Source organism: Aspergillus melleus, assembly GCF_016097325.1.
Source record: "Aspergillus melleus strain CBS 546.65 chromosome Unknown contig3, whole genome shotgun sequence".
Lineage (NCBI taxonomy): Eukaryota > Fungi > Ascomycota > Eurotiomycetes > Eurotiales > Aspergillaceae > Aspergillus > Aspergillus melleus.
The window spans coordinates 2053225-2073264 of NW_025763372.1; the positions used below are offsets into that span (position 1 = coordinate 2053225).

At 52.1% G+C, this 20040-nt stretch overlaps 8 protein-coding genes across 8 annotated transcripts; 4 read left to right on the forward strand and 4 right to left on the reverse strand.

Moving 5' to 3' along the window:
• Positions 1 to 248: 248 nt before the first annotated feature.
• On the reverse strand, positions 249 to 1594 carry GYP8 (TBC domain-containing protein; the record flags this gene model as incomplete). Its single annotated transcript, XM_046087450.1, has 3 exons — positions 249 to 1135; positions 1193 to 1315; positions 1372 to 1594. 3 exons carry the CDS (start codon positions 1592 to 1594, stop codon positions 249 to 251), a joined length of 1233 nt encoding a protein of 410 aa, XP_045943417.1.
• A 1092-nt stretch (positions 1595 to 2686) lies between these two features.
• Positions 2687 to 6809, forward strand: thtA (the record flags this gene model as incomplete). The annotated part of the gene is made up of 5 exons (XM_046087451.1): positions 2687 to 3261; positions 3321 to 3435; positions 3496 to 5065; positions 5124 to 5296; positions 5355 to 6809. The coding sequence occupies 5 exons, from the start codon at positions 2687 to 2689 to the stop codon at positions 6807 to 6809; spliced, it is 3888 nt and encodes a 1295-aa protein (XP_045943418.1).
• A 614-nt stretch (positions 6810 to 7423) lies between these two features.
• Positions 7424 to 10759, forward strand: FUN12 (putative mitochondrial translation initiation factor IF-2; the record flags this gene model as incomplete). Its single annotated transcript, XM_046087452.1, has 3 exons — positions 7424 to 7888; positions 7961 to 10437; positions 10516 to 10759. The coding sequence occupies 3 exons, from the start codon at positions 7424 to 7426 to the stop codon at positions 10757 to 10759; spliced, it is 3186 nt and encodes a 1061-aa protein (XP_045943419.1).
• Positions 10760 to 11399: 640 nt separating this feature from the next.
• Positions 11400 to 12544, reverse strand: RDL2 (rhodanese-like domain-containing protein; the record flags this gene model as incomplete). The annotated part of the gene is made up of 2 exons (XM_046087453.1): positions 11909 to 12544; positions 11400 to 11801 (listed from the first exon to the last, which is right to left on the reverse strand). The coding sequence occupies exons 1-2, from the start codon at positions 12404 to 12406 to the stop codon at positions 11400 to 11402; spliced, it is 900 nt and encodes a 299-aa protein (XP_045943420.1). The 5' UTR covers positions 12407 to 12544.
• A 2-nt stretch (positions 12545 to 12546) lies between these two features.
• Positions 12547 to 13905, reverse strand: LDX57_005768 (Zn(II)2Cys6 transcription factor). The gene is made up of 2 exons (XM_046087454.1): positions 13723 to 13905; positions 12547 to 13662 (listed from the first exon to the last, which is right to left on the reverse strand). The coding sequence occupies exons 1-2, from the start codon at positions 13786 to 13788 to the stop codon at positions 12592 to 12594; spliced, it is 1137 nt and encodes a 378-aa protein (XP_045943421.1). The 5' UTR covers positions 13789 to 13905; the 3' UTR covers positions 12547 to 12591.
• A 161-nt stretch (positions 13906 to 14066) lies between these two features.
• LDX57_005769 (uncharacterized protein) lies at positions 14067 to 14951 on the forward strand (the record flags this gene model as incomplete). Its single annotated transcript, XM_046087455.1, has 1 exon — positions 14067 to 14951. The coding sequence occupies one exon, from the start codon at positions 14067 to 14069 to the stop codon at positions 14949 to 14951; it is 885 nt and encodes a 294-aa protein (XP_045943422.1).
• Positions 14952 to 15258: 307 nt separating this feature from the next.
• On the forward strand, positions 15259 to 16481 carry LDX57_005770 (D-isomer specific 2-hydroxyacid dehydrogenase family protein; the record flags this gene model as incomplete). The annotated part of the gene is made up of 1 exon (XM_046087456.1): positions 15259 to 16481. One exon carries the CDS (start codon positions 15259 to 15261, stop codon positions 16291 to 16293), a length of 1035 nt encoding a protein of 344 aa, XP_045943423.1. The 3' UTR covers positions 16294 to 16481.
• A 608-nt stretch (positions 16482 to 17089) lies between these two features.
• On the reverse strand, positions 17090 to 18907 carry erg5 (C-22 sterol desaturase erg5; the record flags this gene model as incomplete). Its single annotated transcript, XM_046087457.1, has 4 exons — positions 17090 to 17131; positions 17193 to 18441; positions 18528 to 18678; positions 18748 to 18907. 4 exons carry the CDS (start codon positions 18905 to 18907, stop codon positions 17090 to 17092), a joined length of 1602 nt encoding a protein of 533 aa, XP_045943424.1.
• Between the last annotated feature and the right edge of the window lie 1133 nt (positions 18908 to 20040).

Below are 20040 nucleotides of genomic sequence, written 5' to 3' on the forward strand. Positions count from 1 at the left end.
ACGATAGGAAATATTCCATGAACACGCCACAACACCCTATTCATGTCAGGTAATGATGTTATTCTATCCCTTTCCATGTCTTCTGCGGGTTTATACATTTACAAATCATCTAGGCCGATCTCCATCGGTCTCAACGGAACCGCCACCTACCTCCGTCTGTCAGCACGTGATGTGCTTCTCTTTTGCTTATAAATACATGAAAGTGAAGCCAACGCCAAATACTTTTGTAAATGAGAAAAGAAACATCTTTAGAGGTAACCTCGCGCCTGGAACGCTGCCTTGAAGCGGTGAAGATAAGACCAGATCGGAGTGTCCAACCCCTTCTTTCTGATCCAAACAGACATGGCACCAATAAAAATAGCAACAGCCACAGAGCCGATTGTTCTTCGGTGATACCATAGAAAGCCGATGGCTTTCTCTCGTCGCTCTTCGTTGTGTAGTTGTCGTACCTGTTGCTGGAATAAGTCCACTGCTTCGTCTGTCGTCTGATTTGCGAGGAGGTCTCTTGAAGTTTTCAAGACACTGGATTGTGGAAGGTTTTTCCACGCACGAGACGACAAGGACTCTGGTGGATAGTCATCAAAAAGCCGTACAGCGCGGGATATCAAGGCTTCCAGATCAAGAGGACATGGGAGCTTTGAGAGTGTGAAATGGAGCATTTCCGGCTCGTCTTTGGGGATCTCTAGTAGTTCTTTCTTCCGGGAAAGAATTATTGCAACAAACAGATAGATCGAAACAACAGGCTCCTTGGCCAGCAAGAAGTCAAAAAGGCGAGCAATGTCGCTATATTCTTCGATGTCGTGGGCATACAACGTGAGAGTAGCCGCGATTGCAAAGAAAGGTCTGATGCCCTCAAGATGCGATCGAAGGGCCGGGTCGGCCTTTTTGATGATATCGGGGATGAGTTGCAGATGCTTTAGTGTTGGGGATAGTGATGGTAACATGTAATCCCTGATGCGAAGAAGAGATAGCCGGGTGACCGCCGGCGCGGCCCTTTGGCCCCCTAAAACCAGGAGGAGAACCTGAACGATGTCATGATAGCCTTGGAAGTAGCAAAGCATCGGATAGGTTCGTAATACTTGGTTAATAAGGTCTGAGAGCTCTTTTTTCTTCAACGAAAGCTCAGTATCAGAGCCTAGACGGAGCAATTAGCTTGTAAATCGATCCACCACGGATGTCAGGGGGATCATACAGTCAGGATAGTAGACGAACGATCGATTGACATCAAGTTGAATCTGGTCCTCATCGGCATGCGGCGGCAAGTCGTCCCAAGCGGGAAGGTCGGGATCTCGGTCACTCTGAAGAAGCACCGGCCCTAGTTGTGATCGTTACCGAACTGCATCTGCCTCATTTTCTATGATGGTGACTTACAGGCTAGCCGTCTGATATCATCGCGAAGAAACCCTCCTTCCGAGGTGGCATGCGCCACTAATGCATCGAAGTCGCGGAGATTACAGGCTTGACGAATGGATTCTTCTTTCTGTGCTAGTTTTGCTTGGGTTTCCTCAATATGGGCTGTTGTCGGCGATGCGCTATCTTGTTCGGTTCCAACGTCCTTCATGTCAGGAACGGGGACTTCTGGTTGGGATTCCATTGTAACCAGACTTCACCTGAGGCTGGGAGGGAAGCGCTAGGTGAGAAGAATGAAACTGTCGAGTTCAATGAGGGAACCAGGCTACCATTTCCCTTCATGGAGTGAAGCAATCTTGTAACTTGTACGGAAGTAACTCTCCGCTGTCCAGACCCTGGCAATCCACGCCTGGGCGGCCTGAGGCCAGAAATCCGGGGTCGCGAGTCCCGTGATTTGGCGGGTTTTCCCTTGACCGCCCGAAAACCAGGCAAACATCAGCCCCTCCAAAGTCGGACCCTCCTATCTCCCCCTTCAACAACAAATCCCCTTGAAAATCCACTGGGGCTTTTCATTTCAAGTCTGCCATGATCTTACACCCCTGTTCCCGGCCCGGAAAAAGCAACGCTACATTCTCAGTGCCCGAAGGGGCTGCTTAACTGTGGCGGCAGATGGCATAAACATACATCATCGCCCGTTCGTCTACCAACCCAACTACGCAGGCGTGGCACTCAATAATTCGACCCGTTTGCTGCGCCGAGAGAATTTGAGGATCATATCAGCTTTCGATTTCCGTCTTGTTATTTAACCTTGAATTTTCGGAGCCCAAAAAGTGAGGGGAAAAAATGACACGGTACTAATGAGGTTGCCTATCGTTACCACAGGGTACATGTGTGTATGACGATCCATATCTGCCTGTAAGTCGCATGCTCGAGATCCACTCGTCCTTCGAGAAGGTTATTCCTGAGTCATGACAGCCGTCTAGTCTGTGTTGTATTATACACATTGTATGCGTCAAGTCGAATTGCTTGCCCACCTGAAAAAGAAAAAAAAGAGAGAAGAATTGGGAGGGGCATCGTTCCCCATCCACTATACATCACGACACTTCCACTTAAAAGGCATCAAAATGGGAATCTACTTCTTCACTGTTTTAAGCATGGTCCAGGGAATTATTTGCCTCAGCCCTTAACTGTTCCCATTCGTTCTCAATCACTTTTCTGCAAACCTTGTTTGTTCCCCATTCATCTCTTCGCCCTCAACTGTCTGTCCTCCACAACGAGTCTCTCATGGTTTTCTGGTCCCTATATCTCTAGGCATTCTCTTTGTGATTAAATCATTATGGCTCTCCCCATGTATGGCCAGGGTCGCACTTCACATACGGCCAATCGTTCTGGCAAGCGACGTGATGCCGATCCAATGGATATAGAAAGTGACCTCATATCTTCGAATACGAAGGCAAAAGTTGGCCTGCTTTCTCATACTCTGGTACCAAGTCCAATTATCCAGTGGATCCTACCTGCGCGGCTTCGAGGAAAACATCAAAATGATGTCGTATTCGTCGGTGAACGGAGCTTGCAGATCAAGGAAGCTGTTTCTGGCGTGCACTTAGAAGGGGTTACCTCCAAATCGGATTTTGATGCCTACATTATGGCAGCGAAGGTGATTAACGTGACCACCGAGTTACCTTGGGAGGCGCAAATGAAGCTAGGAGCCAGCAGTGCCAGCTCAACTGCCACCCCGAAGGTGGAAAATGATCTGCCGCCTCAGATTTTGCTTCTCAGCCTGGCATCAAAGGAACTGGTCTTCCTTTACTATTCAAATGCGCGTGGGCAATTTATTCATCATCATCGGCCATTGCCAAACGATGTCAGCACGTTTGAGCGATTTGGACGAAACATTGCAGTGGAGCCGAGGTATGCTTCTCCCTCTACCCCGCCCTTTCAGATGAGTTTGTGTTCTCAGACGCTTGCAGATCTCGCGCAGTGGCTGTCAGCGCCTCCTGCGATTATTTTGGCGTTTTCATGTTGAAGAAGCCCCCGGTTCTTCAGACACAGATGCTACAGAATCAGCTCGATCCTATAGCGGAGGTAAGTGCAGTAGCTGCTTTGGCCCCGAAGGAAGCCTAGTTAACCGTTCACATCAACTAGGAACGCTTTTTTCGCGTTGACGGGGATATCATTTTCATGGAGTTCCTGTATCCGAAATCCGACGATGGCGGAAAGGTCATCCTCCTTCTCCTAGTTGCGCAGGAACATACTACCCATGCCATATGCTACGAGTGGGATGCCAATGAGCCCCTGCGACAGGCGTCCCCTCGGGTGACTAAAAAGCTTCTGCCCGCTGAAGACAGGTTGCCGACCATGCTGATTCCGTTAACCAAGACCTCTTCCTTTATGCTTATCACAACAACTTCCATGGCTGTATATAGGAGCCGGTTAGACCCGCGGAGGCCACCGAGCAGGTACCCACTTCCTGTTCCCGATCGTGAATCCCGAAGATCCCCATTATGGACCCGATGGGCAAGACCATTGCGCAATTGGATCTACAATCAGAAGCATGACGACATATACCTTTGCCGTGAGGATGGCCGTATATTTTACCTGGGCATCGGAAACGACGGCGAGGTTGAGACCCAAACTCACTTAGGGCAACTTTGCTGTGATGTCGACGCTGCCTTTGATATCTTGGATATTGGCCACGAAGGTGGTGATCTACTCCTAGCCGCCGGAAATACAGGCGATGGCGGTTTATTTGTCCAAAAAGCACGAGACCATCCCAGGTGTGTCCAAAAGTTCATGAATTGGACCCCAGTTACCGACTCCGTTCTGGTAAAATCTTCCAATCGGGGACCTTCCGGGGTTGATGTTGCCGGCGATCGGCTGTTTGTATGCTCTGCATCTTCTTTCGCTCGAGGCGCGATTGTCGAGTTACGACATGGAATTGAAGCGCAGATTGGATTAGCGGCCTCATTAGAAGAGTTGTTCGGCACTCGGGATATATGGACCATGTTAGACAGCGCAAACGGAGGCGTTTATGTGCTGACCTCAGATCCCATCTCCTCTGTACTTTTATATTTGTCTGCTAATTTTGGGGAAGATATTTGTGCCGTGGACGAAGTGGACTGTGGCTTGGACTTCGGGTCCCAGACTCTGGCTGCGGGGTGCGCTGCGTCTGGTGTCCTCATCCAGGTGACAAACCAGGCCATCCACCTTGGGACAACGGCAGAATCTGTGTCGAGCTTTCGCTTTCATTATGACGCCAGTCAAAGCATCGCGATTGCTGCGGTAGACGAAGAGTCTTCCCTTATTGCAGTTGCCGTTCGGGCCCAATATGAGACACATCTTCACCTCAAGAGGCTGACTCCGGCTGCTAATCAGTTCCAACTTTCTGACGTTGGTCACCCTCTTAAGGTACCTTACGAGCCAGTCTGCATTTTCGTTGAGACTTTCGATACCGCGTCTTTTGTTTTTATTGGCACAGGCAACGGGAAAATCCTAGTATACTACGTGGAGGAAGACTCCGTCAGGTTTCTGTTTGGGGAGTCGGTGGATGTGGGAAGTGTTGACGACATATCGAAAGCAATTGATAGCATTGCCACAGTCAGTGCAGCCCCGGGTGGGCTTCGGAAGGAAACCCTTCTTCTCTGTGGCTTGCGGAGTGGCATCTTGGTATCTTTTGGCCTGGCATTCGACTGTCACGGCGCAGCGCCTCCTATCTGTAAGCTTCCTGCTCTGGTCGATGACCGGATAACGCTGACAGCATCCTTTTCGTGCAGTGCTACGGCAAACCTCTTCCCAGCATCTAGGACACACGCCCGTTAGAGTACAAAGCAAAGGGAAACTCGCCCTGTTAACCTGCGGGCAAGGTTTCTGGCAGGCATCGTGCGTTCAAGATGGCGGAAAGCCTGATTGTACACTCCAAAAGATCTGGATCACTGACCAGAACAATGTACGTTGTGTCCGTGCCCTCATATTCCCTATGATCTCTCTCCTAACTTTTTTTCCAGCCGGCCTACCATCCAAAAAATGTCTACGGTTTCTCAACTGCCAACATTGTCAACGCGGACGCGGATGCCCTTTCCGATACTTTGTTCTGCATTGCGGATGGACAGCTTCTCATCTGTACCTTAGATCGCGATGCCAAAACTGTCCCAAGAAGGATCGATTTACCTGGAAGCGCCACCAAACTTGCCTATTCCCAGTACCTGAAAAGTCTTATCGTCGCTTATACCCAAACTGAATATGACTCGGAATCCGACCCTATCAGACGGTTTACCCGACCACGGATTGAATTTGTCGACCCTGATTCCCAACATGCTGTCCTGGACCCTCTTGAGCCTCATGCTGAGGACGAGCCGGTACCGTGGAGACCGCAAGGCGCAGCCGGGGAAAAGATCAGCTGCATTCTAGAGTGGACCCCAAGGAAAGGCGACGAGGAGTATCACTTTATTGTCATCGGGACCAGCCGCAAGAGCCAGTCTGATCAAGGTCGGGTTATCTTCGTGCAAACAATGCGGGACTTTTCAACGCCATCACGAATCGAGTGCCAGGTGAAACACATTCACAAATTCGAGCAGCCCGTTTATTCCATCGCTTCCTACGGGGAGTTCACTTTGATGGTCTCGACTGGCCATGAAATTGTTCCGTTGGAGCCCAAAATTTCAGACTCACGGGGGATCCGAGCAGCAAGATTTCCCGTTTTGTCTCCCGCTCTGTCGATGACCGTCCAGGAGCCATATATCTATATGTCCACAGCTCGAGAATCGCTCATGATCCTGCGAGTCTCCGATGACAAATTAACGCTCCATGCCCATGACCGGCAGAAACTGGATGGACTTTCTCATGTCCACATCGGCGGAGAACAGAATCTCATTCTGGCGTCCAGTCGAGGGGGGCGGGTCAGCATCTTGAGAGAGAAGGGGGTGACCGAGGCCTACAAAATGATGCCTGTCGCCCTGTGCGAGGCTCATCTACCGTCCTCCGTGTCGAAACTCAGCTGGGGTACGAAGCCGTCACCAGTGTCCTCGGATTCCCAGGTTTTCTACGGCACCGCCATGAACGGCACGGTTCACCGATTCATGACGCTGGCGGAGAATGAATGGCGCTTGCTGCGTCTCTTGCAGAACCTGTGTGTGCGGGACCCGGTCATCTGTCCATTTACTCCCCGGCGTACCAGGTTACGAAGCCCTGTCGGGAACGATCCGCTTGAGTTGCAGCCCTCTCAGATGCACATTGACGGGGATATCCTGAGTCGCCTCGTGATGCGCGGGCCCGACTGTTTGGCGCGCATGCTAGCTACGGGAGAGTTCCATACGTCTTCGAGTCCAGAGATGGGATCCCCGGAGGCGCTTCGTGAACGATTCTCCGAGTTGACTGGAGAAGTACTGGGAGAAGAAGCCGGGCTGAATCCGGTGGAAGCGGTGATGGGCTGGTTGAAACGCTGTCTCCACGTGGAGTTGTAGAAAATGGACCTGTCTATTTATTCTTGAGAAAATAATGTTATGATTCTCTCCTCTAAATTGTACGAGGATAGTTGTACATAACCGTGATTGTAGTGGAAATATCCAATCAAAAAGGGAAAGTATAGATTGACAGCCCGATTGTCCAGGCACCAAGGCGGAACGGGCAGGCAGCCAACCAGCGGCGTCCCCACCACAAAATCTTCGCTCTTCTTTCCTTCGTCAACCATCGGGGGCTTTTGCTGTGATCTCCTTTCAGACCCCTCTTGCGCTCTGTCCTTCTTTTGGATCTGCACCTAGAGCATCTTTGTCTCTTTGTCTGTCCCTTGCGATCCCTGCCGATCGCACGTCGGAGAGAGAAAAGCGGATATCAGTGTTCGTGCACCACCTACCCGTTTACCTACTTAAGAGCAATTGCCCGCCGGGTCTTGCCCACCATCGTGCTTCTTCTCGCATTCCACATTGGATTAATCAAACTAACCTGACCTTTCAACTCTGAAACAGCTATTGATATCCTTTTCTTTTCTTTATCAGTCCGAATCCTGTAATAGGATCTTTATACCCCACCGAACGACCGTCCGTTCCGGTTTTAGAAAAGAATCCTTCCCACCTCCAACATGGCGCCCAAGAAGAAGGGAAACAAGAGACAGGAGGAAGACTGGGAGGCCGAGCTTGGAGAGTCGGCCCCTGCCGCGGAGGCTCCCCCCGCCGATGAGCCTCAGGACGGTGCCGCCGACGAAGAGCAGTCGGGTGGCGGTGGTTTGCTCGCCGCTCTGAGGAAGAACAAGACCAAGAAGGCCAAGAAGGGAAAGCCCGCCAATGATTTCGTCGAGGGCGAGGATGCGGATGCCGGTGAAGCCAACGGAGATGCTGATTTCGCCAGCAAGCAGCCCGAAGAGGGTACGTTCGACGACGAGGACGTCTTTGGCGGAAAGAAGGCCGAGAAGGCTGCTAAGGCCAAGGCTGCTGCTGCTGCCGCCGCTGCTGCCGCACCCGAAGAAGAAGGTGGCTTCCGCGTGAAGTCCAAGAAGGAAAAGGAGAAGGAGAAGAAGGAGAGAGAGAAGCAGCGAAAGAAGGAGCAGGTAAGGTCTATCCGGTTGATGTCTTGTCAAGAATCATCGACTGACTTGTGATTTTTTTTTTAATTCATCTAGGCGGCCTCCAAGAAGAAGGCCGCGCCCGCTGCTGAACCGGCTAAACCCGCGCCTGCGAAGAAGGATGCGCCCGCCGCTGCTGCTCCCGCTCCGGAGCCCGTTGCCCCGGAACCTGCTGGTGGCAAGAAGAAGAAGATCCCTGCCCATCTGGCCGCCATCCAGAAGCAACAGGAAGCCCTCCGAAAGCAGCGTGAGGAAGAGGAACGGCTCCTAGCCCAAGAAAAGGCCGAAGCGGAGGAACGAGAGCGCCTCGATGCCGAAGAAGAGAAAAAGAGAGAAGAAGCTCGTCAGCGCAAGAAGGAGAAGGAGAAGGAGAAGAAAGAGCAGTTGAGAAAGGAAGGCAAGCTCCTTACCAAGGCTCAGAGGGAAGCCAAGGAGCGCAATGAAATGCGTTTGAAGCAGATGCTTGCGTCCGGTGTAGGCAAGGTCGCTGGTCTGGAGGACTCCCAAACCGAGAAGAAGAAGCCTGTTTATGAAAACCGAAAGAAGAAGGGTGGCAAGAAGCAGGAAGAGGATCTTGAGGCTGCCGCCGCTCGCGCCAAAGCTCAGCGTGAGGCCGAAGATGAGCGCCGACGAAAGGAGGAAGAGGCCAAGGCGAAGGCTGAGGCTGAAGCTGCTGCTGCTACCGCCGGCGCGGATGAAGATGACGAGGTCGATGACTGGGAGAAGGCCGCCGATGCTGACGACGTGAAGGATAGCTGGGATGCCCCCTCCGACGAAGAAGAGGAGCCTAAGAAGGTCGAGGAGCCCGCCAACGGAAAGGACGAGGAACAGGAGGATGAAGAGGAATCTTCTTCCGAAGAGGACTCATCCGACGACGACTCGGAAGACGAGCAGTCTGCAGCCCAGAAGGCCATCGCTCAAAGGAAGGCCGAGGCTGCCGAGCGGAGAAAGAAGCAGCACGAGGAAGCCATGGCAGCTCGGTCCAAGGACGACCTGCGATCTCCCATTTGCTGTATTCTGGGTCACGTCGATACGGGTAAGACGAAGCTGCTGGACAAGATCCGACAGACCAACGTGCAGGAAGGCGAAGCCGGTGGTATCACGCAACAGATTGGTGCTACTTACTTCCCCGTCGATGCTCTGCGCCAGAAGACCGCCGTGGTGAACAAGGACGGTAACTTCGAATTCAAGATCCCCGGTCTTCTCATTATCGATACCCCCGGTCACGAGTCCTTCTCCAACCTACGGTCCCGAGGTTCGTCTCTCTGCAACATCGCCATTCTGGTCGTGGATATCATGCACGGTCTTGAGCCGCAAACCCTCGAATCCATGAGATTGCTCCGTGACCGTCGTACGCCTTTCATCGTCGCCCTGAACAAGATCGATCGTCTTTACGGCTGGAAGAAGATTGACAACAACGGCTTCCAGGAGAGTTTGGCCATGCAGAACAAGGGTGTCCAGAATGAATTCCGTACCCGACTTGAGCGTACCAAGGTTCTCTTCGCCGAGCAAGGGTTCAACTCTGAGGTCTTTTACGAGAACAAGTCCATGGCCCGTAATGTGTCCCTGGTGCCCACCTCCGCCCACACCGGTGAGGGTATTCCTGACATGCTGCGGTTGTTGACTACCCTGACTCAGGAGCGTATGACCAACTCGCTCATGTACCTGTCGGAGGTCGAGTGTACCGTGCTTGAAGTTAAGGTGATCGAGGGTCTCGGTACGACCATTGACGTTGTCCTGTCGAACGGTATCCTCCGCGAGGGTGACCGAATCGTGCTGTGCGGTCTCAACGGGCCTATATCAACCAACATCCGTGCCTTGCTCACGCCGGCGCCTCTTAAGGAACTGCGCCTGAAGTCGCAATACGTCCACAACAAAGAGGTCAAGGCTGCTCTTGGTGTTAAGATTGCCGCCAACGACCTCGAGCAGGCCATTGCCGGTTCTCGGTTGATGGTCGTCGGACCCGACGATGACGAGGAAGATATCGAGGAGGAAGTCATGTCCGATCTGGAGAATCTCCTTAGCAAGGTCTCCAGGGACCAGCGTGGTGTCAGCGTCCAGGCCTCGACCCTTGGTTCCTTGGAAGCCTTGCTGGAGTTCCTGCGCGTCTCGAAGATTCCCGTTGCCAACATCTCCATCGGTCCCGTCTACAAGCGTGATGTCATGATGGCAGGAACCATGTTGGAGAAGGCCAAGGAGTATGCCGTCATGCTCTGCTTCGATGTCAAGGTGGACAAGGAGGCCTACGCCTACGCCGAGGAAGTTGGCGTCAAGATCTTCACCGCCGACATCATCTACCACCTGTTCGACGACTTCACCAAGCACATGGCTGATTTGACCGAGCAGCGTAAGGAGGAGAGCAAGCTGCTTGCCGTCTTCCCCTGCGTGCTCAAGCCCGTCGCCGTCTTCAACAAGAAGGATCCCATCGTCATTGGTGTCGATGTTTTGGAAGGCAGCCTTCGGATGCACTCGCCTTTGGCGGCCGTCAAGACCAACGCGACTGGACAAAAGGAAATCATCGAAATTGGTAGAGTGTAAGTAGTTTGCTATCTCACGAGACCGAGAAAGGACTCGTAATCTGTTGGAACGATCACTAATTATTTTGCTCACAGGGTATCTATCGAGCGTGATCACAAGCCAGTGGCTGTTGTCAAGCGAGGCCAGCCTTCCGTTGCCGTCAAGATCGAAGGTCCCAATCAGCCCATGTACGGCCGTCACCTGGAAGAGAAGGATCAGCTGTACTCCAAGATCTCCCGTGCCAGTATCGATACGCTCAAGGAATTCTACCGTTCGGAAGTGTCGATGGAGGAATGGGGTTTGGTCAAGAAGCTCAAGCCCGTCTTCGACATTCCTTAAATCACTTTTTGCAGTTGATCTCTCGCACGGCCTTCGTGCCTTTCCCAACCCCGAGGAACGAGGCCGGACGAGCTCCCTGCAAGTGTACATGTTTTTCCTTATAGCGAAATTTTGCCTTTCATGTGTCTTGATGATACGTGCGCTGTGTTGACAGCGGTGCACATGATGAATAGAGACGAACCTTTGGGAGAGGATTTAAAAAAACGGTTGCAGGATCTGGATGCATGAGAAATGAATTATTTTCCTTTTTCCTTATATTTCCCTTTTCTTTTTCTTGTGACTGAACAGTCTCCCAAAACAAACCCCAAAAGCACAGATGGGAATGCCTGTACATGAACGACAAATGCCAAAAGTGAAGCAGAAGCAGGCCATGGTCTGTTTTCAGATGTGTGTTAATGACACATTTCCTTCTTTCTCTCGTTTGGATCTAGTACTGAATGACAATCTGGTTGGTGCAAAGTATAAGCATGGCATCAATATAAGTATACAAGTCCGTCATTCGTATTGACATAGCACAGTGCATGGAGCATGGAGCATACTCCATCGCTCTCTCAAAATCCAAACCAATCCTCTTAACCACCCCATTTATACACCCATCCCATAAGAAGTTTAATAACCAGCCAGCCAGACAAAGACAAACCTACTCATAATCCTCCCCCTCCCACTTCTCCGCCCTTCCGCCCTTCCCAGCCCAATCCAACCAACTTCCCTCATAAACACCCACCCTCTCAGGATCATACCCAGCCTTAACGGCCAACTGTGCCGCCGCTCTCGCCCTGACCCCAGCCTTGCAATAGAACACGATATCGCCCGTCTCCTGGCCCTCGACCGCCCCGGGCTTCGGGAACCCGAACCGCGTCTCGAATTCGTCGGGCGTCAAGAATAGCGCGTCGGGCTGCGATGCGAGAGGGACGCATACGGCGGACGGGATCACCCCCGTGGCGGTTAGCTCGGCGGGTTCGCGGACGTCGACGAGGATGAGGGCTTTCTGGGGCGTGGAGGGGGGCGACGAGGGGGAGGTTGAGGGGAGGGAAGCGTTGATCTGGAAGTTGGTAATGGTTGTCAGGAATTGGGTCTTTTCATTCTGAAGTTTCTCTCTTTCTTTGCTTTCTAATGATGGATTGGGGAATGGGGGGAGTGAGGACATACATCTTCAAATCCCCACTGTCTCATAGAACTCTCGCCGCTGCTCTTCCATCGAATTGACTGACTAGGATACTGTCTGGGCTTTTGTTCCTGGATCTGACCCGGCGTCCATCTTGCGCTCTTCCTCGGAAGAGATCTCGAGCTGAACGATCTCGAGCTCGAGAGGATGGTAGGTGCGAATGCGGGGGTGGAAGTGCGCGAGGCGGTTTGCACGCCGCGGGCGAGAAGAGATGTCAAGGGGCGTTTGGCGATCATTTTTTTTCCCTTCTGGATTGAATTGGAGGTTGGCGGGGTTGTGTGAGTTGAATTGGTTGAATGATTAGTTACGAGGGGAGGATATGTCCGGCCTCGGGGAAGTCCGTCACTTCGCCGAGGTGATGTCAGGCCCAGTGGGTTTACGTTCACCGCCTTCCGGATTGGAAATCTATAACAGGCTGGTTGTGTCAAGTGCTTGCGGGTTTCTTTTGTTTCTGGGGGTTTATGTGAGTTATTGGATGGCATTTGGCTGATGTGGACCTATCTTACAAGTGCGTTTGTTTTCTGGGGTGGGTGCGCGCATGATCAAGTAGCACGGTTGTACAGCTACGTCTTGCTAGAAGTATAAAGCTTCGTGCTAATAAGACACGGCACAAGGAAACAACAGTACAGTCTGATGTACAGCCTATCATTGATCTAATTTCCAAGGCTCATATACCAACAACTTCAAGCGGCCATGAAATATGCACACGCCAGCCGGGTTCCAAGACAGTCCGAATTGCTTCCAGCACTTGTCTGCCCCATGACTGAATCCACCAATATCGATTCATATGGTCAAGTACGATGCAGTAATGCGCCAAAATGACCAAAGAAAGAGGGTGTCGGTCCTGAAGCCGATCAAAATACTGGGCGGGAATCTGCGCCATCCACAAGAAACCCGCCGAGAAAATCTCCTGTCCACTGTACATCCTGGCCAAGGTACTCGCTAACCGGTCAATGGTATCTCGGAAAGCCAGGTGAGCATTTGGTTCCAGTATATGTGTGGTATTCAGCTCATGAAGAGCCGACACTCTGGACTGAATGGTATACGACAAGCTACCCCTAGTCTCCTCAAACGAGGTCAACTGGGCGATTTCGCCGTCTTTGACAGACTCTACGATATAAGCGTAGAACTGGGTCATTTTGCGCACGAATGCAAACACCCGGGTCAACTCGTCAAGTACATCGGGGATTCTCCCGGCCACGCTATTATGGACCAGGGGGAAGGTGAGAGCGATGGTGACTAAGAGGTTCGACAGTGTAAATGTCGCCTCGTACTGTGAGGGGGTGAGGTTGCCAATGATAGGCGTGAAGATCCTGATGGCTTCACTTTGGTGGTATTCAGCCGCCTTGATCAGCTCTTCTCGGTCAGGGTTCTGACCCGTCATGGAAAGGGAGAGGTGGAGCGCCGACACGGCGAAGAGGCCATGCAGGAGGTAAGGGTGGGACAATGCCATCCCGGGGACTGTGGTTTGCCATATTCTGAGGTCTGCGCTGTTCCGAGAGATGGAATGGCAGGTTGACGTTGTCCAGTTGAGAAGCAGTCTTAGATGTAAGAGATTGAATTGGTCCGGACTTGAAGGGGGGGCGCTCTCTCGGGTCTCCGAGGTCACTGGAGCCGTTTGCAATGGAGGAGGATCCTCTGCACTAGCCTCGGTCCATGACCGTGGACTGGCATCGGCATATTGACATTGTTCTAATCGATATTGGCAGTGCGTACACTTGGGACGCCTCTCGTCGCACTATTTTTGCCAAGGTATGAGTGACAACCACCTTAAAAGGCATATTGGCAGGAGATTTACCTTGACACTCCGGCGTTTGCATTGGAGGCATCCATTCCGCGATCTCCGGAGGCCCTTTCGAGTCATCAAGAGAGAAGATCAAGGTCGGGGGGAAGTTGGGAGGAGAGAAAACTTACGAAGCTTACGAGGATTACGAATCTTACGGGTGGTTCCGGGTGCCGGGAGTGGAGCCCTAACTAGTTGCCCGTTTGGGAAGTCATGCTTCTGGCTTGTCTTCTTCCTATATCTTCCTCTTCTTCGCTCATCTGGGGTCAACTTCATGTTTCTCTTCGTCAGTCTTCTCTACCGCGATCTATGTGAAACCCCAGGCAATCCAGAACCCCATCCAGTCCAATCCTGTCTCCATGGCGCTTCTTGACTATATCTATCTCAAGATTGCAGCAATCTTTGTGAGATTGCTTGCTCGAATGGCAAGAAATATCACCTCAAACCCCGATTTGATTAGTATGATCCCCTCACGCGACCCCAAACGAGTCATACGAATCCACATCTATAAACCGACCCAGCCAACATCTGAAGACCAACCTACCCCAGTCCTGATCAACTTCCACGGCAGCCGGTTTATGATCGCCGCTCATGGCAGTGACGACGCCTTCTGTCGACAAGACAGCAGTCAGTCAGACTACACGGTCGTGGACGTCTCGTACCGTCTTGCACCAGAGAATCCTTTCCCCGCCGCGCTCGAGGACGCCGAAGACGCGATCAACTGGGTGCGGAATGAAAAGAAGCTATTCAACACGTCACAGATAGCTCTATCTGGATTCAGTGCGGGAGGAAATATAGTTCTCAGTCTTGCGAGTACGGTCTATCCTCCCGAAACCTTCCACTGCGTCATAGCTTTCTATCCAGCTGTGGACTGGGCGACGGATGTGAGAGCTAAAAAGGCGCCCAATCCCAACGGCCAGCCCATTCCTGCATGCATTATGCGCCTCTTCTCGAAAGCTTTGTTTCAGAGCCAGGTCGATTTTGCAAGCCCGTATGTGTCCCCGTTGTATGCCACCCCGGAAAGTTTCCCGGATCGACTGCTGGTTGTCACGGCCGATGGTGACAGTCTCGCACCAGAAGCGGAAGCGTTGGTAGAAAAGCTACAGACTCGAACAAATGGTCGTGTTATTCACTTTCGGGCGCTTGGGTGCAACCATGCTTGGGACAAGATGGCAAATACGACAACGGGGATGATCATGAGAAGGAACGCTTATGCTTTAGCCGTCGAGATGCTAAATTCTTGAATGACTGTTTAGCTAGCCTGGAAGTCATTGTGGTATGTTCCAAACTGGATGTTGGTGGTAACTCGCGCATTGTGTGTATACCTAACTAGTCGACCAAGATGCCTCACGAGTGGGCCTCGGACGGGTATACTCGGTCCCTGGAATCGTGGATACTGGATGGGATGTCACATACAGGGCGTGCACCCCACCGATACTTCGGGTGCCTTATGATTTATTAAGTCGCAGCTTTGCATCCCACGATTGAGTTCTTTTAACCTTCATTTACCGGGGCTCCAATCCCACTCATCCATCTAATTACGAAAACAAAATGACCGTTGACAGCCAACACCACAATATCGTGGCAATAGAAGCCGTCCACTGCCCAATTCCGGCTTTCGACCTTCCCAAACCACACACCTACACTCTCACCCAGCACCAATGGACCTCCCAATCGGAGCTGGTGCCGGGCATCAAAGACGCCACCATCATCATCACGACAACCATCCCCCTCACAGCCAAGGAACTGAGCGCCGAGCTCACCCCAAACCTACGTCTAATCGTGGTCATGGCCACAGGGACCGACTGCGTGGACAAGGAAGCGGCCCGGTCCCGGGGAATCCCCGTGTGCAACTGTCCCGGCACCAACGTCGAGAGCGTCAGTGAGCACGCTATCGGTCTTTACTTCGCGACTCGACGCAAGATCGTGCAGCTGCATTGCGCGACAACCGCCATCCCTGAGGATCCGCGGCAGGATACCGAGTGGAGGACAACGGGGTCGTTGCATCGACGATTGCGCTCCAAGGATGGCCATGCGCCGGTGCTATGCGGACGCGAGACCCTGGGCGTGATCGGATACGGGGCGCTCGGGCAACGGATCGCGAAAGTAGGCGAGGCACTAGGAATGAGAGTCCTGATTGCAGAGAGAAAGGGCGACGGGCAGCAGCTGCCGCGAAAGGGACGTACGCCGTTCGTCGAAGTTCTGAGAGAAGCAACGGTGGTGATTCTCTGTTTGCCGCGGAACCCGGAGACGGTTGATTTGATATCGGAGGATGAATTAAAGGCGATGCGTCAGCAGGCGCTACTGATCAATGTTGCGAGGGGTGGGATTGTCAATGAGGTTGCGCTGCTGGAGGCGCTCAAGCAGGGGTGGATTGAGGGGGCTGCGACGGATGTGTTTGCGAAGGAGCCGGCGGGGAGAGGGGACTCGCCGTTGTTGAGTGCTGAGGCCCAGGGACTGAATCTGGTTTTGACGCCTCATTTGGCGTGGTTGTCGGAGGATACGTTGGTGAATTTGCAGGATGCGGTTAAGTATACGATTGAGCGATGGTGCAGAGGCGAGACGGTGAATGAGATTAGCGATTAGGGGTTAGATCAGCGTATGACGTTGTTGAGTTGATGTTTCAAACTAGACAGAATGAATCTAGATATAGAATAGATAGCTATACTGCCGACGCAAGTACTCAGCAGACTATCTATTTCCTTTGTCGTCAATATCAGCACCAAGCCAGCTTCACACATGCCTAATGCCTGGGGTCTACATCGGAACATGAGAAAGACATTAGCATTTCATATTAAAACCGAAGTTTATACATCAAGCAAGCTTTATAAGCCTAGATTAATCATCCAAGAAAGCTGCAATTATTATTAGTTCTAAATACCGTATCTAAGGAAGTGGCCCATTTCTTCATCGCGGAAGCTGAGGGTTCCACAGGCATCATTTCAAAATCATGTACTCCGGTCCATCTTGACCCCAGAGATCACCGGCTCGCAAACCAGATCTGAGGCCCTTGGACTCCCATCCACCCGAAATAAGATAGAATGGGGATGAAAAAAAAAAAAAAAAAAGAAAACAAGGTAAAAGACAAAAAGGCCGGCAACGGGAAACCGCGCAAGGCAATAATACAAAGGTAAGTACAACAAGAATGGGAAACAATGAGGAAAATAAAGCGTCTGGCCATTCTATCTCCAGGATAGAAGCTTAATGCTGGAGGACCAAGGTTGGAATTTTATCGTTCCGACCAGATATCAAAGGTCTAACTCATGACACCACTAGCAGGACGCTAGAGCGCAAAAGGAATAGGATGAGCCCGAGCTTCGCTTTTTGAAAGAGAAACAATGAAGAAAAAGAAAAGGGAATATAGTGAATGGTAGTAAAGAATTTAAGGACGGGGACGGGGACGGAAAGTGAGGAGGCAGTCGTCCTATTGGTTTGTTAGCAGGAGGGCATGGAATGTTGGCTACTGGAAGGGGGCAATGACATACCTGGGGGAAAATCGTGGCAAACACCTTGATATCCTCGGACTTCTCGGTAGGGAAATGCTCCCAGTCCATCTCGATACTAGCCTTACCAATCATGGCCATCAAGTTCAATTGAGCATAGGTTTGTCCCAGGCAGTAGTGGGGACCCGTGCCGAAAACGAGCCAGTTCTTGGGGTGCTGCTCGGCGGTGCCGGAGATCCAGCGATCGGGGTCAAACGAGTCAGGGTTGGGGTAGGCCTCTTCGTCGTGCGTGGCGGGCCAGACGGAGGGAATGATCATGGAGCCCTTGGTCACGGTGATCTTGTCGGTGATGGGGAAATCCTTCTTGACCAGATAGGGAACCATGATGACAGGGGGGCGGTACCGAAGGGTCTCCTTGACCACGGCGCGAGTGTATTCCAACTTGTCGAGGAGGTCCATGGTCAGGGGAGCATCGATGTCGCCGTTGCGAACGCGCAAGTTCTCCTCCCGAACCTTGTCCAAGACGTCGGGGCGGTCGGCCATGAGCTGGAAGAGCCAAGTGGAGGCGGCGCTGGTGGCATCTTGCGAAGCGAACAGGAAAGTGAAGATGGTCTGGGAGATCTCGAAGTTGGTGAAATCACGGAGAACTTGAGGGGGCTTCTCGCTGGAATCGACCTGAATGCCCTGGGCAATTTTCTCGCGGTACTTGGCAGAGTCCTGCTGAGCCTTGACCCAGGCGTCCATGATACAGCTGACTTCACCGCCAGCAGCCATGCGCGCCTTACTCTTAGCCGCACACTTGGCGAACTCCTCAAGGACCATGTCCGAAGCCTTCTTGCCGTACCAGGCCTTGGTGTAGGGCAGGATGAAGGGGAAATTGACCAGTTCCAGAGCGGCGGTGATCATGTAGTAGTCGTCGGCGATCTTCTTGATGGCCTCGTCGGTGATGTAGTGGCCGACAAAGGTGCGGCAGGAGACAGCGCACATGAGTTCACGGAATTCGGGCATCCACGGAGTAGGCGCATGCTTCTCAGCTTCGGACTTCTCGAGGAAGTACTTGTAGTACTTGTTGTATTCCTCTTCGAGGCGGGGAAGGTAGCACGAGAGCGCCTGGCGAGTGAACAGTCCGTTGAGACCCTTGCGGAACTCAACGTGATCTTTGCCATCCAGGAAGACCCAGTTAGTCTTGCCGAGCAGCTTGTGCGCAACATCAACCACGCAAGGCTTGACGTAGGTGGGCGAATTGAAGATCTTGCGAGACATGTCACGGGTCGAGGCAATGACAACGAATCTATGCAGCAGTTTGTTAGTTGATAGTCGCACGCGACACTGCCAATGGCAAGCGAATCGCAATTGAGAGGGGTTGGGTGGACCAACTTGTGGAAGACGGAGACGCAGCTCAATTCTCCGCTGTCCCATTTGGCCTTGTACTCGTGGAATTTAGGGTTGACCGATTGAAGGAAAGGACCCATGAAAGGCATTTTCCACGAGGGTCCGACGATAGAACCCTTTTGCCAGAAGTATCGCACTGCATTCGCCCCACTGGGTCAGCCAAGTCTCCCGATAAGAAACGTCGGGATTGTTGGAGGTCACTCACTCTGATCGTAAATCACAGCAGCCAGAAACAAGGTCAGAATCGCCTTCCAGACATTGAGACCCTCCAGATAGGCAGAGACCAGACCACCGGCCTGGAAAAGCCGGGGGGTGACGGTCGCATCCGCGGCAGGGGAGGCGAAGCTCCCATTGACGCTGGCCATGTCGAACAAACTCTCCGGAGATGGAAGGGAAAGAGAAGGGAGCGAGAAGGGGAGAGAAGGGGGGAAAGAAAGAGGAGAGATGACCCCGGGAACAAGGGATCGAGTCGGAAGAAGGGAACAAAGGAATGAATGGATGATTGTCGAAGAAAGAAAAGAAAGAGAAAAAAAAAATCCCAAGAGGATGTTGTGATACGCGGAAGGAACAGGAAGCACCTACGGAGAGGCCGGAGAGGCCAACCGTGCAAGAAAAAGGAGGAGATATCCGATGCCCTATTGGGTTTAGCGCCCCTTCATTTCCCTCCTGGCCCGTCCCCATCAGCCAATCGGACTGCGGGCCTTCATGCAGGTACTCGACCAAAAGCGTTAGTCCCAGTCAAACTTCCCAAACAAGTACCTCAGGCCACCATCTTGCAAGGTTTGCGCCCGGAAGTATGGATTACGGAGGAAGGATTGGTAGCAAACAAAGCCCAGGATCCGTGAGGAAATCCGTGAGGAACAACAAAGTAGGGTGGTATGGAAGCCGACTAGCCTGCCTCCAATTCCCAAGTGATTGCGATAGTCCTCCGGATGTAAGGCCGGCATATCTACCTGTAATGCATGTAATATTATCATAACTCAGGCATCCAGGCCTCACCCCGCATCTTGCTTAGCCAAGGAGGGACCCCCGGAATTTTTGCAGCGAAGAGTCAAAGACACGCTGGCCACTATGATCAATCATTAAGCACTACACCGTATAAAACAGCCAATGTCCAACGGCAATTAGTAATTACAATAATGGATATTTCCATAGATTTAGTATTGACAGAAAGGTGATTCGGCTATCCAACTCCCGTCTCGGCTTATCCGGGTCTGAGGGCACGTGCCTCTATCCTGCCTGACTCAGCTATGCTCGGCTTTATTCCTATAATGACACCACTAACTGCAGTTCGTGTCTCGTGGGATTGCAGCCTTCGGGCATTGTAAGTACCTTAGGGGGTATCCTCTTAAGGCATATATACAGAATTTGGTGTTCTAAGCAATATCTTGTATCCAATTTTCGCAGCGGATCTACAGCCTGCGCTAAGCTGACGGACATGTCGGCAAATATATAGTTTGAGATCCGTTGCGGTTCCACAAAGGCGCTTTACTACCCT

Coding starts and splice junctions, on each gene's coding strand:
- LDX57_005768 (XM_046087454.1), bottom strand. CDS start 13,788: ATGACTCGAAAGGGCCTCCGGAGATCGCGGAATGGATGCCTCCAATGC. Junction 13,663..13,722: donor GCAAACGCCGGAGTGTCAAG/GTAAATCTCCTG, acceptor TGGCAAAAATAG/TGCGACGAGAGGCGTCCCAA.